Raw genomic sequence first — 15,688 nt, 5'->3', positions numbered from 1 at the left:
AATACCAAAATATTGATGCAGTCCGTTCAACCTGTTTTTCTACCAAACAGCTGATTTGTTTTGCACAAATAGTGGAAAATCAATACTGAGCATATAAAATGCATGCCGGCAGCAAAAGAACTGTCACAAATACAACAATGTTAAGCGAATGCATAAAATAACACAAAATGTTTAACAATGTTTAAATGTTTGGTTTGCCAAATAACATGGCCTAAAGGATTCCATTTGTGTTACACACTGGTCATCTCTACAGGTGGTTTATGCAGCATGCAGTTGGATGTGCGCATGTTGGCAACTAGAGCTCACTCTTTGCAATTATTAGTTAAATGTATTTCGAATTATTTAATAATAGATTAACTTGCGCATTACTCGTGTATTAAATTAAATAAAAAAAATAAACACAAATTGCATATCAAAACCAATCTTTGCTCTCATGACAATGACGAAGACTACGTAGGACGAATGCATGGTGAGTGCTCCTGGTGCTGCTCCTGCTCCGAAACTGTCATGCGAGGAGTCTATTTGACGGGCTTCGATTTCCAGAGGCCATCGTTGAGAAAATGATACGTCTCTATGCCAATGCCTTTGTTGACTTTTAATCTGCAATGAGAAATAGATGTAGTTTAAGCAGCTGCTGGTTTCCATCGATTCTCTTACATATCCTCAGTAGATAACGCGAGTAAACCAATCGCCAGCGCGTGCTCCTTGCCTTCGGCCATAATGGCCACTACAGTGCCTTTATCTGCCGCTGTCATGCAGGCGCCCGGCGATGTCAAGCCGGGACACATGACGTTGGCGCCACTTAGCACAAAGCGTATGGCACCTTTGTCCACTTGCTGCATGGTCACAAAGTATGGAAATTTGTGAAGCAATCGCAACGTGGGCATCCAGGGACCATCACGATGCCGGAAAAATACCTGTTCACCGGCACCATTTAACAACAATTCAATGTGATCATGGCTAAGAATAATAAATTGGTTACCATCATTAATAATCGAGTTCGAGTATGGTAGTTAAGCGGCTTACCATTTTGCAATGCGATATGAATCCTTCTTGGGAAGTATCAAATCAATGTGAGTCTCTAATTTAGGATATGCTTCCAATAGCTTGGCACGTATACCTTTCTGTACTGACGATTTGAGTTGTTGTATCGATGAGATACTGTCTTTCTCCTCGAATCTATATAATTACATATGTTAGTTGTCAGTTGATCTGCAGCTTGCTTTATACATACTTTTTGAACATTTTGAGAAATCTTTTCCAATGGCCGCAGTTAAGTTAGTTTCAGTTTAAGGTGGCCGAGAATCGGCACGAGCAATAAGCGAATTTGACAAAACAACGGCGTTGCCACCGTTCTAATAAAATTCAGATAGTATCGCTTCTGAATATTGCGTGAGTATTTCTTATCGCTTTATCGATATATCGATAGCGAGAATATCAACTTTGGTATTTGATGATACTATTAAGATATCGATAGAACGACATGTCGATTGTTTTTAAAACTTATTTGGATGCAATGTTTTTAATGTTTTTTTTTTTTTCAAAAGGCGACAATAAAACAATAATTGCATTGTAACAAGTGAAAATGTCTCTTTTTCCGGCTTACGGTGACGGTGGGGACAACCGTGAACCGAATGTTGTGGATGCTCCCGCTCAGCCGATTCCAGCTACAGGTAATGTAGTTTACTGTTTTACATAAATTGCAAATATTCTGATTTCCTTTTATAGATAACTCTACTGATAAGGAGACAAATTGGAAGAGCAACCACAGCTACGAGTTGCCTGCTGAAATTGCATTGCCGTCGTTTAATACTGGTGCAGCCACGGAATTCGACTCCGATACAGAATCGGAATCTTCTAGCCGGAGTGCCAGCCCAGCTAGAATCCCGGTCGTCCCCGTGCAGCGTCCCTTGGAGTTTGATAACACTGTGGAATTCTACGTGGATAAGGCACCAAACAAAGCGCAACGAGAGTTGAACACCTTACCACGTCTATCGCGGCCACAATACAAAATAAATCAACGACGTTTAGCAGACGCAAAAAAGACACCACGATACCGCCGATATGCCAAGAAGAGTTTACGTCACTTCAAGCTGATTGTGCCCAGTGTTGACCACACACTGTCTGATGAAGAGAGCACTCAAATCATGCAACGCATTAAAAAACTTAAAAACCTTGTCGCCAAGGAGCCGAAGCAATTAAATAACTGGATTGAGCTGCATCACTTGCTAAGCTACAACTTGTCCAAGACCAATCGACTGGCTGTGGCCGAGCATCAGCTGCATATGTTGGGAACAGCGCTACAGGAGCTACCCGGCAATGAAAAGCTGCTGCAGCTGTATGTTGCCACTTTAAGTGTCACATATCCAGACAGCGAGGTAACCTAATAGAATATACAAAACTCATATATGGAAAATAAATTAAATATATATATTTACTTTAACTAGGTGGCCAGCCAGATTGAGCAACTGCTGGAGCGGCATCCGTTTGAGTACACATTATGGACTGCTCTGATAATGACCACCCAAGGCACCATGGCCCGTTGCAATGTTCCGGACGTGCTTAATATATACGAGCAGTGCATGCGTCGCATGAATTTGGGACAGAAGGATACGGATATGCTTACAGATACCAATAACGATACAGATACAGATACGGATGATCTTATGCTGAAACTCTTTCACAATTGTGTGCTTTTCCTACGCCAGTCGGCTAACTGTGATCGCATGTTTGCGCTACTCAAATTGGCTCTGGAACTCAATACGCAGCATTTGAGCTTTGATTGTCTTGTGGCGCGTGCAGCTGTTGAACGTCCGCTGGTTGAATATGAGGAGCTGGTATTGCGATCAGGCATGCCCATGCCAGAGATTTGGACACGCGTCGAGCGCTTGCGTCAAGCATTCAATTTCTTGCCATATCCAGAGTTGCGTGGCCCAATCGAGGAGGCAGCCAACGCTGGACTAGATCCACAACGCTTCGTTTACACAGAGGATGTGTGTCGCTACATTTATCCATTGAAATCAAAAGATAATCAACTACACCTTATGCTACTGGCCGTTCAGCTGACCAAATTACCATTTGTGCGGACCAACAGCCTTGCAGATCGCCTGTCCGCACGCATTGATCAAATCGGTGAATCGGAAGCCGTCGAAATGCTGCTGGCCAGTCTGGGTGATCGTCACAGCTATATGCTGCCATTAAATAGTGGCGATCATTACACCGAAGCCATGTTGCAGCTGGCCAAGGAGCTGTATGTTAGCCCCACTTTCATGCCCCATTTTATTGGCAACGAGCTATACGAACAGTGTCTCAGTCAACTGCTGCTCAAATGCAGCGAAGCCTTCATCGATCCCAATGATGAGTCCAAGCGACGCGTCTTCATTATACTCTGGTTTCGTTTCGAGCGACTGCGTCTATTGCTGCTCAAGCTCACCGGCAAGCTGACGGATGGATATGTTAAAGATGCGCGTCAACGTCAACGTCAATTGTTGAGCCTGGAGGAGAATCGTTGTGTGACCCGCTTCTACACAGAACTGGGCATGTTTGAGTACGAGGCGTTGGATGATGAGGACAAGTCGAGCGATTTGCGCATTTTTGACAAAATTATGAACATGCCCGCGGATGTGGACGATGTTGATCTGTTGCATGCCAATGTGATCTATGCTGAAATGTTATTTGCACGCGAGCAGTACAAGCAAGCGCAGCACATTCTCAGTTCCCTGGTAGTTCAGCAATCACCCAAGAACAGTGCTCCAGTGGAACTAGAAAGCGCTATTCGTGAGAGCAGTCGGCATTTGTGTGTGGCATTGAAGACGGCGAATGAGGATGCCGCCATGGCAACACATCCAATGCCGTTGGAGAACTACTTTATAGCCAACAAGCTGATGCTGCTGCTGCGCATCCATTCCTTGTTGCTCTGCATGGACGGTCGTTCAGTTGAGGCTCTTGAGATGCTTAATAATAACCTTAACCTTGGCATCTTTGCCAAAGTGGATATTCCCGAGACAGAGCTGAAAATGAAACTGGAATGGACGCGATGTCATTTTATGCGTGAGCAACTGCGTGAATTGCAGTTGGTGATCATGCAGTTGCCGCTTCTCTCCCTATTTTCTCCTCGGGATGGACGAAAGCAACTGGTTTCTATGCTGGAACAATCCTTGATCGAGTTTCCCAGGAATCTGGCCATGCTGCATCGGTGGACAACGCTTAGCTCTCTGCCCTGGTACAAGCTGCGTGGACACCTTGTACATACCAGAGCTGGAATATTGGCGCTACTCCATATGGTCATTGCGGCACGCTGCCGTTTCATTCATCAGATCAAATCCAAGACGAAGAAATCAAGTGCCATCGACGAGCTGTTTAGCGAGGAACTGCAACAAGGATATTTAGAGAATTTGGTTCGCAATCGAGTGCTTAGTATGTTCGAGACATTTTTGCCCACTAACCCATATCGCTCCAAAGAGGAGGCGGATCAGTATGCGATCCTCCGTCGTAACTCCTTGTATTGGCGCTGCTATCTGCGCTGCCTTTCGAATGAGCGCACTAGCTTTGAGCGAAGCAAATCGTGTCTCCTAATGGCATTGGATGAGTGCCCCTGGGATAAGGCACTCTACATGGATGGCGTCACTTATGTGCCCCAGGAAGTCGGCAATCTCCAGGATGTAATGACTGAAAAACAGCTACGTATATATGCAATACCCGAGGAACTCAACGTCTTACGCGAGGCATAACATCAACAATTTTGTGATGTGCGCGGAAACTTTCGTGTTTCGCGGCCCGCGGTTAGCTTCAAAAATCGTCGGGCTTCGGACCTGAAATCCACAAACGAAAGGCGATTTTTTTTAACATCCGAAAATATTCTAAGCAGTAGACACACCAAGTTTAATAGCTCTAATTTGGATAGCATAATTTTTCTACATAAGAGTATGTAAATCACTGGTTGTAAGTAGAGATTTAAAAAATATATTTAAAAAATAAATGAAACCTCCTTTATCAAATTTATTATAGAGAGGTGCCACAGAAAACGAAACCAAACGAAAATCTCCCCAAAATTAATGAAGTTGTGGTTTCGCTTTCTGTGGCATCCCTGATAGCGTTTTTGGACCGGAACGGGATTTTTGAAAGTTTTAGCGGACCGAGCCGGGTCGGGCATTCAAATTTGGTTTCGAGCTCCGGCTGGACAGGGTCTTAAAAAGAAGGCATCACTGCGGACGGCAGTTCGCGCTATTAACGAAAGCATCACAAAGGGTGCGAAAGGCGACTAGCAACATATACAGCTAATATGGAAAATTTGCTATGACTGTCCGATCAGCTCGAGTTATATACTGATCGAAAGGTTTAGTCCTAACTTACAAAATGGCATAAAACTTCTTCTAACTCACCTGGTTCATAAGATACGCGGGTGTAAGTTGGAGGGTTTGGGTCTCTTGGTATGTTTTTTTTAAATTCTATTAAAAAATACGCGTCGATTGATACCTTGATCACCAAAATCCGACACCTAGTTCAACAGATAACACTATGTAAAAAAAATAAAAAATTTCTCAGTCCTTGGGATGTAATTGTAATTTCCTAGTCTGTTATGTCTTAAAAGTATGGGAACCACCTAATATTCCTCGAAAACTTTGCTTTTGTCTCCAGGCATCTGCAGGATACTTGCAGCCTCGTGAAGCCATGTTTGAACGAAATTATATGTAATAAAATAAGAAAAAACTCTCAATAAACCACAACAAATCTCTAATGTAGTGTGTACTGCATCTAGGGTTTAACCAATGTTTGTAAAATAGTTTTCAAATGCATTCTTTAATTGGTATGCTTTATTGAACATGAACATAACGTATTTTTCAAAAAAGCGCTGCCATGGTCACAAAAGCAAAGTTATCTTGGGACAATAGCTGTTTTCTATACTTTTGGGACCTAACTGACTAGGAAATAACAATTACATCCCAAGGACAAAAATCTTGTTACATAGTGTAATTACATTTGAAATTTGTAGTAGCCTTCTCAAAATGAGATGAAAGGTCAGTATTTTTTGTTTGTTTGTATGTTTGCATCAAAGCGCTAAAACCTTTGATGTAATAATGGGAATTTAATTTAATTTAATCTAGAAAAGTTTGTTTTACGACTTTTTGAAAATACTGCTAGTTTAGCGGGAAAACGCAAAATCCCGCTAAAATTTAAGCCCCTATAGTTTTTAAACCATAGAAGCTACAGATATGTCCTATATATCATTGGAAAGGTGAGTTTGAGGGCTTTTAGGCGTACCTTTAACCTTTTACCTTTTCTAAAGTACTCAGGTAACATTTTGCAGTTGAAATTGTTATGAACCGACCTATCAATCGCAGCCAAATATCGATTTGCCGGCTAACAATCGGTATACTCAGGGATGAGTACGACCATCGATACTTGGCGAGTCGGGTAACAATAATTTATATTTTTACTAACCGGAATAATACTCAGACTTTGGTCTCATAACACCTTCACGGACAACTGCTGGCAAGGATTAGGTGAACAGATGTTGTTATCCACCTCAACGATCGCCCTCCCAACCTATAGTCGGCTTTTAATAGTTCGTGCCGACTCCCTACTCCAAACTTTACCCAACCTCACCACATACCCATCTCACCCGAATAAATAAATTTAATTAATCATTTCTTTAAACGTTATAAAATTTAATTAATATTATTAATTATAATTATCTTTAACATTTCATTATTTAAATTGTACCCGATATTTCGTGTTAACTATTTAACATTTAACACCTAACAAAATTCACGGAATACCCTTAACAAGCAATGTAAACAAACAACAAAACCCAACTATCTGGCAACCCCGTATTCGCTGGTGGCGCGAGTTAAAAAGTGAACAAATTATGTAAAGTGCGTAATTGTGAATAAATGTACAAGTAAGTGTTAAAATCTATGTTATTAATTATAATATGTTTGTGTGTTGTATAAATAATATGATTGTGTGTTTAAATTGTAAATGTTATATGTTTTGTGTAATATGGCCTTCCCTAACCAAAAGAGCTCTTGTGGGTCAGAGGGGGGGGCATCAACAATGGCAATTTCAAATTAAGTACATATATCCATATACGGGCGCACATCTACGTTAACAATATTGATACAATTTATAATCTATCTGCAGCAGGGGACCTCAATCAACGCTCTTCGGTGGGTGTCTGGCCAAAGCAGCAGCGGATGGAGCAGGTGAACAAGGAGGAAGACGCAGGTGACGGCTGCGCACTCGCCTGATAACTGGCTGCTTCGTACTGTGGGACGTGACAACGGGACTGTTGTGGCACTTGGCGCGCATGTGTGCATGGGACTGCGCCAAGTTGTGTATGTGTTCTGTGTTGTTTTATCACTTAATTTACTATCTTTGAACATTCAAATTTCGCGCTTAAGAGAATTCTGCCTTGCAGCAGCCATCACGCGAACCAGACTGACTTCCTCTCTAATTTTCCTAACCTGCAACCCATCTGTCAAATCCCTGATTCCTCCTTCTCCTAGATTTATCATTTATTCCTCCTATTAAAAGCATAAAGCTTTTATGTTGTGGTCGGCGGTGATGGGCTAGTTCTCGCCACATGCCATAGGTGGCGCTAGCAACAGCTGTTTGTCTATCGATAGCTCAGCGCCGACCATAACATCACACCACCACCGGGGATAGAGAAGTGGAGATCCTGAGTCCCAGGCGCCAACGCAGGCCACCGCCCACACCCTGAGATCAGAGAGTGTCATGCTCTGACTGAGTTAGCCGGGCTATACTACAGCTGGCCTCTTTTTCTCGGATTCCTCTCGTGATATGTGGTGAGTGTCGTTCCCGATTGCTCCTGCTACTCGATCCTGATCTTTCTTCTAGACCAACAACGAATATCTCGTGGAGGAAAGGTGCCACTTCGTGTCGAGGATTCCAAGCCTAACACTTATGCTTCATTCCGCCGCCTTCACGCGGCCGATATAAGGCTTCCACTACGGGATCTATCCCTGGAACTCCACCTGACTCCGAAGTATTCCGTACTTGGAATTGCCTGAGACTGAAATCAAGGGCTTGGTGCAGCTGCTTCTTCGACAAATTTCGCACGGTGGAGCAATCCATAATCTTTCTAGTGAACCAATCATTGGTATCACCGTTCACAAGGAGTCGAAAATTGCTAATCGCCTTTGCCCACTTCCCCTGGTGAGTTGCTTGCCTCTGCTTCACCGGAGACGTCAATTCGATTTTAAAAGCCCCATTCCAGAACTGCGATTTCAACAGATCCGAAAGAGGCTCCGTGAGTTCAGTTCGGGTGATTGAAGAGGAATCGTCTAGGATGCGTTTATGCTCTTCCGCATGCTGTTGATCTGATATTTTGGCAGGTGCTCCCAGTTGTGGCACCAGTGCCGTGACGTACCCTAAGTTGCCGGAGCTATCTGGGGCTGCTTCAAAGATGGGAAGCACTAATGGTAGTGATGACTCCGGATCAAGCTTCGCTTGCGCTTCCTGCTGTACCTCCTGTACACTGGCGTCCATCGCTCCTTTGACGCACTCCGTCTCTATTTCGTTCGCGGGAGGGGCATCTTCAGTTTCAGCATTTTCTCCATGCGAGAGCTCAGTTGTGGGAGCCATCAGCACAGCGTCTGTGGACTGGAATGTGTGTGGCTTCGCTGTCGTGTCAGTCCCTGGATACATGATCCTCACCGTTTCCCGGATCTGCCTCATATACTCCAGCATATCCTGGCGCATCTGTGCCTGGAACTCCTGGAAGTGTTCCTGGACCTGTGTCGACATTATTGCACGTTCCGTCTCCAGCGCCTGAAACACTGCAACATTGATCGCGGATCGTATCTCGCTCGGGAGCTCAACATTTCTCTTGGGGCTATCCTGGTGTCCACGAGATTCTTCCTCAATAGGACATTCGGAGTAATACACCTTCGAGTTTGTTCCGGACTCCTGACGTGCGCATCCAACTCCATCTTGTGGAGACACCGTAGTCAAATGACTCTGCCTCGTCGTCTCGAAATCAGCGGAGTGATTGGTGACATGCGTCAACGTCGTGGGACTCACTCCTTCTAACCCTCTACTCCGAAGAAAATCCGTCGTGGTCTCGTTGATTCCTTTCTTTCCATTGATACCTGCCTTTCTCCTAACCATTTTAATATATCATAAATTTTTTTTTATATTACTATTATTTTAAATATCTCCTAAAACATTCAGCATAATAAATTAATAAATAACAAAAACTAGACGAGCCATTTTATTTCCACCTTATATGTGTAAATATATATTATACCCTATATAAATAAATATGAAAATGTTCCTAAAATAACTTCTACCAATATTTATTAGACCAAAACATTTCAAAATTTATATACCCTGTAATAAGCGATTATGTTTATAGTTAGCTCGGTTATTAATTTTGAGCATCTAATAAATAAACAAAAAAAACATAAACATCAAATACGAACTATCGAATATCATAAACAAATTGGGTGAGATGAATATGGGCGGGTGTGGGTATTTGTCGGTAATAATCGTTGCTGCCGCTTGCCAGCAGGCTCCTACTAACACGTCGGCTTCACTTGGTCTATGGTACGGTAGCGATACTAGACACTGACCAGACTGGACAACAAGCGTAATGGCAAGCAAATCCAAAACGTGGACCACAGTACTGGTGTTTCCCTAGCATAATTCTACGAAATATTTTGAGCTTTAATAGCAAACCATTTGAACTTCATCAGGTCTAGGAACGGCAACGCAGATTGGACATGAAGGGTTCCATTCTGGGACCAGCTCCTAGGCCTGACTACTCATAATCGTTATCTTTCTTCCCGCCACGACACCTGACATCCCAACCGTGGCAGCGACAGGTGAGGCATTGTGGTCCTCCCCGCGGTCCAATCAAAGCTGGTTGTCCGATGTGCGCTGGGTAAAGATCGACGATATTTTCTATTTAAAAAATTGTATCAATTTTGGCCGCCTGCTTAGGCGGAATCCTTCGTCCTTGCATCCTTTTCCATTGGGCGCCATTTGTTATGAACCGACCTATCAATCGCAGCCAAATATCGATTTGCCGGCTAACAATCGGTATACTCAGGGATGAGTACGACCATCGATACTTGGCGAGTCGGGTAACAATAATTTATATTTTTACTAACCGGAATAATACTCAGACTTTGGTCTCATAACACCTTCACGGACAACTGCTGGCAAGGATTAGGTGAACAGATGTTGTTATCCACCTCAACGATCGCCCTCCCAACCTATAGTCGGCTTTTAATAGTTCGTGCCGACTCCCTACTCCAAACTTTACCCAACCTCACCACATACCCATCTCACCCGAATAAATAAATTTAATTAATCATTTCTTTAAACGTTATAAAATTTAATTAATATTATTAATTATAATTATCTTTAAGATTTCATTATTTAAATTGTACCCGATATTTCGTGTTAACTATTTAACATTTAACACCTAACAAAATTCACGGAATACCCTTAACAAGCAATGTAAACAAACAACAAAACCCAACTATCTGGCAACCCCGTATTCGCTGGTGGCGCGAGTTAAAAAGTGAACAAATTATGTAAAGTGCGTAATTGTGAATAAATGTACAAGTAAGTGTTAAAATCTAAGTGTTATTAATTATAATATGTTTGTGTGTTGTATAAATAATATGATTGTGTGTTTAAATTGTAAATGTTATATGTTTTGTGTAATATGGCCTTCCCTAACCAAAAGAGCTCTTGTGGGTCAGAGGGGGGGGCATCAACAATGGCAATTTCAAATTAAGTACATATATCCATATACGGGCGCACATCTACGTTAACAATATTGATACAATTTATAATCTATCTGCAGCAGGGGACCTCAATCAACGCTCTTCGGTGGGTGTCTGGCCAAAGCAGCAGCGGATGGAGCAGGTGAACAAGGAGGAAGACGCAGGTGACGGCTGCGCACTCGCCTGATAACTGGCTGCTTCGTACTGTGGGACGTGACAACGGGACTGTTGTGGCACTTGGCGCGCATGTGTGCATGGGACTGCGCCAAGTTACCGCAGGGACGACTCACTGTGTTCCCGGTTGCCTGTGTTCGGGTGTCTCAATGTGTGTGTTGCTGCCTGTTGTGCTTCGTGTTGTGTGTCGCTGGTTGTCGCTGCGCTGCTTGCGTGTTGTGGAGGTGTTTGTGTGATGTGTTGCGGTGTCTTTGGCTGCTGCGGCTGATTGTGTATTGTTCGTGTTGTTTTATCACTTAATTTACTATCTTTAATGAACATTCAAATTTCGCGCTTAAGAGAATTCTGCCTTGCAGCAGCCATCACGCGAACCAGACTGACTTCCTCTCTAATTTTCCTAACCTGCAACCCATCTGTCAAATCCCTGATTCCTCCTTCTCCTAGATTTATCATTTATTCCTCCTATTAAAAGCATAAAGCTTTTATGTTGTGGTCGGCGGTGATGGGCTAGTTCTCGCCACATGCCATAGGTGGCGCTAGCAACAGCTGTTTGTCTATCGATAGCTCAGCGCCGACCATAACAAAATAATGTTTTTAAGCTTACATTTTGGCGATTTCTGACAAAACGGCTCTAACGATTTCTGTTAAATTTTAATATGTTGTAATACGTACAATTTCGTGCACAATGCCAATTTTCGCTTTTTTTTTATTAATTTATATTTTTATTTAAAATTTGTAGATTAAACTGAATTTTGTTCGTCACAAAATTGAATATCAGAAATTTTAGGGCTAGAAATTGCTTTCGTCACTAGACTTTTACCTCGTGTAGAGATTTTTTTGTGGGATACATATATACAGCTAATATGGAAAATTTGCTACGATAAATCAGTTCAAGTTATATACCGTTCGAAAGGTTTAGTCCTACCTAAAAAAATGGCATACTAAAACTTTTGCTACCTCACCTGTCTCATGAGATAAGGGGTGTAAGTGGCAGGGCAAAGTTTAAATGATTGCAGCTAATGGGGCCGCTAGCCTTTCAGTAAAATTTTTTATTTTCTTTAAATTCTTATCATAAATATACGATTGATACCTCGATCACCCAAATTCTGTCACTGGTTCAAAAGATAAATAAAATTGAAATTTTTAGTGGCCTTTCCAAAATTAATTAAAAAGTCATTTTATTTGTCTGTTTGCATCAAAGCGCTAAAAAGTCTTAGATTTGATTATGGGGATTTATTTCTCTACGAAAATCTAGAAATGTTTGTTTTACGACTTTTGCAAGAAAAAAACCCGCTAGTTTAGCTGGAAAACGCAAAATCGCGCTAAAATTAAAATCCCATCAGTTTCTAAAGAGGCTACAGGTATGTTTAAGGGCTTTTAGGCGCACCTTTAAACTTTTTCTAAAGTACTCAGGTAAAATTTTATAGGTGAAATAAGGTTTTTTAGCTTACATTTTGGCGATTTATGACAAACTGGCTGTACAGATTTTTATTTATTTTCAATATGCTGTAATACGTTATTTGGTATATGATACATAACATTTGGCTGAGGGGCTTGGAAGATATTACCTGTTAACTGAATATATACATTTTACAGTCGGTCAAAAATCACGTTAAGATACGAAAAACTTTTTTGTTTTTTGTGATATCTTAACCAATGTGACAGATAATGCATTTAAGTCAGTCTTATACATCCTTATCAAAATTGGTTCAAATCGGTCCACTATATCAAATAGCTGCAACAGGAACGTTCGGTCGAAAATCAAGTTTTACTACGAAAAACTTGTTTGTTTTTTTAAGATATCAATTTTAGCGGGATTTAGCGTTTTTCCGCTAACCAAGCGGGTTTTTTAAAAAGTCGTAAAAGAAACATTTCTAGATTTTCAAAGAGAAATAAATCCCCATCATTAAATCTAAGCTTTTTAAGCGCTTTGATACAAACAAACAAACTTTTCTTTTCATTTTGAAAAAATATATAAATTTAAAAAAATTACATTCGTCACTCCGTAAAAAGTTATTATTATGTACTAAGAAGCTTAACCTTTTTGGCAACACAGTGCAGAACGTCACTATTTTTTTAATATATATATTGTTTTTAAATTTATAAATTAAATTTAATTTGTTCGTGACAAAATTGGATATCAGAAATTTTTCGTCACTAGACTTTTCCTCGTAAAGACGATGTTTTTGAATGAAAAAATATATATAAAATTATTAGGTATGTTATTCCAAGGGCAAAACTGAAAATAATATGCTTTAAAAAATGATATCACAGCTCAAAAATATTAAAATCTGTGCAACAATACAATCAGTTAAAAAAATACTATCATTTCAAGAAATTTTAAGCGTAATGAAAAAAAAATATAAGGAAAATTTGACTATGCTTGCGAAGACCAAAAGTTTCTGGGCCCTAGTTAAAACAACTACTTAAAATGGTTTTCGGTAATTGAATTTTTTTTAATTTGTTATATCTGGTATTTTTTAAAAGCTTATTTTCAGAGGTTAGCTTGGATTTTTGAACATTACTAGAATATCACGCAGCCGATCCTAAAAAAGCATTACACTTTGAGAAACTTATAATATATTAATTAATAAGATAAGAAAATTAATAATTTACTCTTTTCGGTGCTTACATAATTGATTTAATTAACCATCCGATAAGATATTAAACATAATAGTCTATCGAAATTCGGATGAGATATTACCATATCAGCAATCCTGGCCGATGTGAATTGAAGGGTTTGTTTGAGATTATTATACGAGAAAAAACTGAAACTGAAGATAGATAAAAGTCATAAATCCACCACTGCAGTTTGACTGATATTTTATTCAATACAATATATGCCACTCGGAAGCAATGAAGCGAATTTTACTAATTTTTTTTTTTTTAATCATTTTATAATGCGTTCATTTGGAAATCAAATTTAATTCTGTCACTTATTTTTTAGAATGCAAAGTAGGGAAGTTTTTTTATTCACCCTATGCAAGACTAGGGAACTCCGCCCTCTGCTCGCTTCTCTCGTCAACACTCGGCTCGATTTGCTCGCGGTGTAACAGTCAAGCGCAGATGTTTATTCTGTCAGATTGGTCAGGATAACCAAAAAAAGTTTTTTCACTAAAACTTGATTTTCTACCTATCGTTTCTATGGCAGCTATATGATATAGTAAACCAATCCAAAAATAAAAACAATCTTGATCTGCGTCTGGTTTCCAGGAACTTACATACTAAATTTTAAGTCTCTAACTTTGAGGGCCGGTTTTTAAATGTCTCCTTAAATTTTATCAAAGAGATATTTTCAAAATTGGCATTAAATTCTATTCATTTTACTTCAAAATATATTTTTAATATAGTTATCAAACCCCTTAACTAGACAATGAAAAACCGGGCCTAATAGTTCTCAAATCAGCTGTTTACAGTTGCTCCATATAATAAGGGCATCTCTCTAATATTGAACTTGACATTCGTACGCACTTAAAGTGAAAAAAAAACCATATTCCAAAATACATTTTAGCATGCTACAAAAACAGAAGTTGCATTCAGTTATTATAATAATTGAAGTGTTTTCTTTCCATTTTCATAAGCTTGTGAGATTTCGTCAAATAATTATTATAATTAAATTTAAATTCTATTAAAAAATACGCGTCGATTGATACCTTGATCACCAAAATCCGACACCTAGTTCAACAGATAACACTATGTAAAAAAAATAAAAAATTTCTCAGTCCTTGGGATGTAATTGTAATTTCCTAGTCTGTTATGTCTTAAAAGTATGGGAACCACCTAATATTCCTCGAAAACTTTGCTTTTGTCTCCAGGCATCTGCAGGATACTTGCAGCCTCGTGAAGCCATGTTTGAACGAAATTATATGTAATAAAATAAGAAAAAACTCTCAATAAACCACAACAAATCTCTAATGTAGTGTGTACTGCATCTAGGGTTTAACCAATGTTTGTAAAATAGTTTTCAAATGCATTCTTTAATTGGTATGCTTTATTGAACATGAACATAACGTATTTTTCAAAAAAGCGCTGCCATGGTCACAAAAGCAAAGTTATCTTGGGACAATAGCTGTTTTCTATACTTTTGGGACCTAACTGACTAGGAAATAACAATTACATCCCAAGGACAAAAATCTTGTTACATAGTGTAATTACATTTGAAATTTGTAGTAGCCTTCTCAAAATGAGATGAAAGGTCAGTATTTTTTGTTTGTTTGTATGTTTGCATCAAAGCGCTAAAAAACCTTTGATGTAATAATGGGAATTTAATTTAATTTAATCTAGAAAAGTTTGTTTTACGACTTTTTGAAAATACTGCTAGTTTAGCGGGAAAACGCAAAATCCCGCTAAAATTTAAGCCCCTATAGTTTTTAAACCATAGAAGCTACAGATATGTCCTATATATCATTGGAAAGGTGAGTTTGAGGGCTTTTAGGCGTACCTTTAACCTTTTACCTTTTCTAAAGTACTCAGGTAACATTTTGCAGTTGAAATAATGTTTTTAAGCTTACATTTTGGCGATTTCTGACAAAACGGCTCTAACGATTTCTGTTAAATTTTAATATGTTGTAATACGTACAATTTCGTGCACAATGCCAATTTTCGCTTTTTTTTTATTAATTTATATTTTTATTTAAAATTTGTAGATTAAACTGAATTTTGTTCGTCACAAAATTGAATATCAGAAATTTTAGGGCTAGAAATTGCTTTCGTCACTAGACTTTTACCTCGTGTAGAGATTTTTTTGTGGGATA

General features: G+C 39.6%; 2 protein-coding genes across 2 annotated transcripts; one reads left to right on the top strand and one right to left on the bottom strand.

Annotated features, from left to right (window-relative positions):
- Window positions 1-328: 328 nt before the first annotated feature.
- LOC117783705 (malignant T-cell-amplified sequence 1 homolog) lies at window positions 329-1,364 on the bottom strand. Its single transcript, XM_034621238.1, has 4 exons — window positions 1,235-1,364; window positions 1,027-1,179; window positions 658-960; window positions 329-600 (listed from the first exon to the last, which is right to left on the bottom strand). The coding sequence occupies exons 1-4, from the start codon at window positions 1,243-1,245 to the stop codon at window positions 519-521; spliced, it is 549 nt and encodes a 182-aa protein (XP_034477129.1). The 5' UTR covers window positions 1,246-1,364; the 3' UTR covers window positions 329-518.
- Window positions 1,365-1,508: 144 nt separating this feature from the next.
- Window positions 1,509-4,999, top strand: LOC117793872 (nuclear exosome regulator NRDE2). Its single transcript, XM_034634305.1, has 3 exons — window positions 1,509-1,673; window positions 1,729-2,378; window positions 2,448-4,999. Exons 1-3 carry the CDS (start codon window positions 1,586-1,588, stop codon window positions 4,728-4,730), a joined length of 3,021 nt encoding a protein of 1,006 aa, XP_034490196.1. The 5' UTR covers window positions 1,509-1,585; the 3' UTR covers window positions 4,731-4,999.
- Window positions 5,000-15,688: the final 10,689 nt, after the last annotated feature.

This window comes from Drosophila innubila, chromosome X (assembly GCF_004354385.1).
Source record: "Drosophila innubila isolate TH190305 chromosome X, UK_Dinn_1.0, whole genome shotgun sequence".
Classification (NCBI taxonomy): domain Eukaryota; kingdom Metazoa; phylum Arthropoda; class Insecta; order Diptera; family Drosophilidae; genus Drosophila; species Drosophila innubila.
The sequence above is the reverse complement of the archived record's forward strand: the minus strand, read 5'-3'. Positions and strand labels throughout refer to the sequence as shown.

What these genes read in the sequence shown, in the direction of transcription:
- LOC117783705 (XM_034621238.1), bottom strand. An exon ending in TCATATCGCATTGCAAAATG is followed by an intron (nt 961 to 1,026) that starts GTAAGCCGCTTA and finishes TATTATTCTTAG; the next exon opens with CCATGATCACATTGAATTGT. An exon ending in GCGTTATCTACTGAGGATAT is followed by an intron (nt 601 to 657) that starts GTAAGAGAATCG and finishes TTCTCATTGCAG; the next exon opens with ATTAAAAGTCAACAAAGGCA.
- LOC117793872 (XM_034634305.1), top strand. Translation starts at nt 1,586, where the DNA reads ATGTCTCTTTTTCCGGCTTACGGTGACGGTGGGGACAACCGTGAACCG. An exon ending in TCAGCCGATTCCAGCTACAG is followed by an intron (nt 1,674 to 1,728) that starts GTAATGTAGTTT and finishes TTCCTTTTATAG; the next exon opens with ATAACTCTACTGATAAGGAG. An exon ending in TCACATATCCAGACAGCGAG is followed by an intron (nt 2,379 to 2,447) that starts GTAACCTAATAG and finishes TACTTTAACTAG; the next exon opens with GTGGCCAGCCAGATTGAGCA.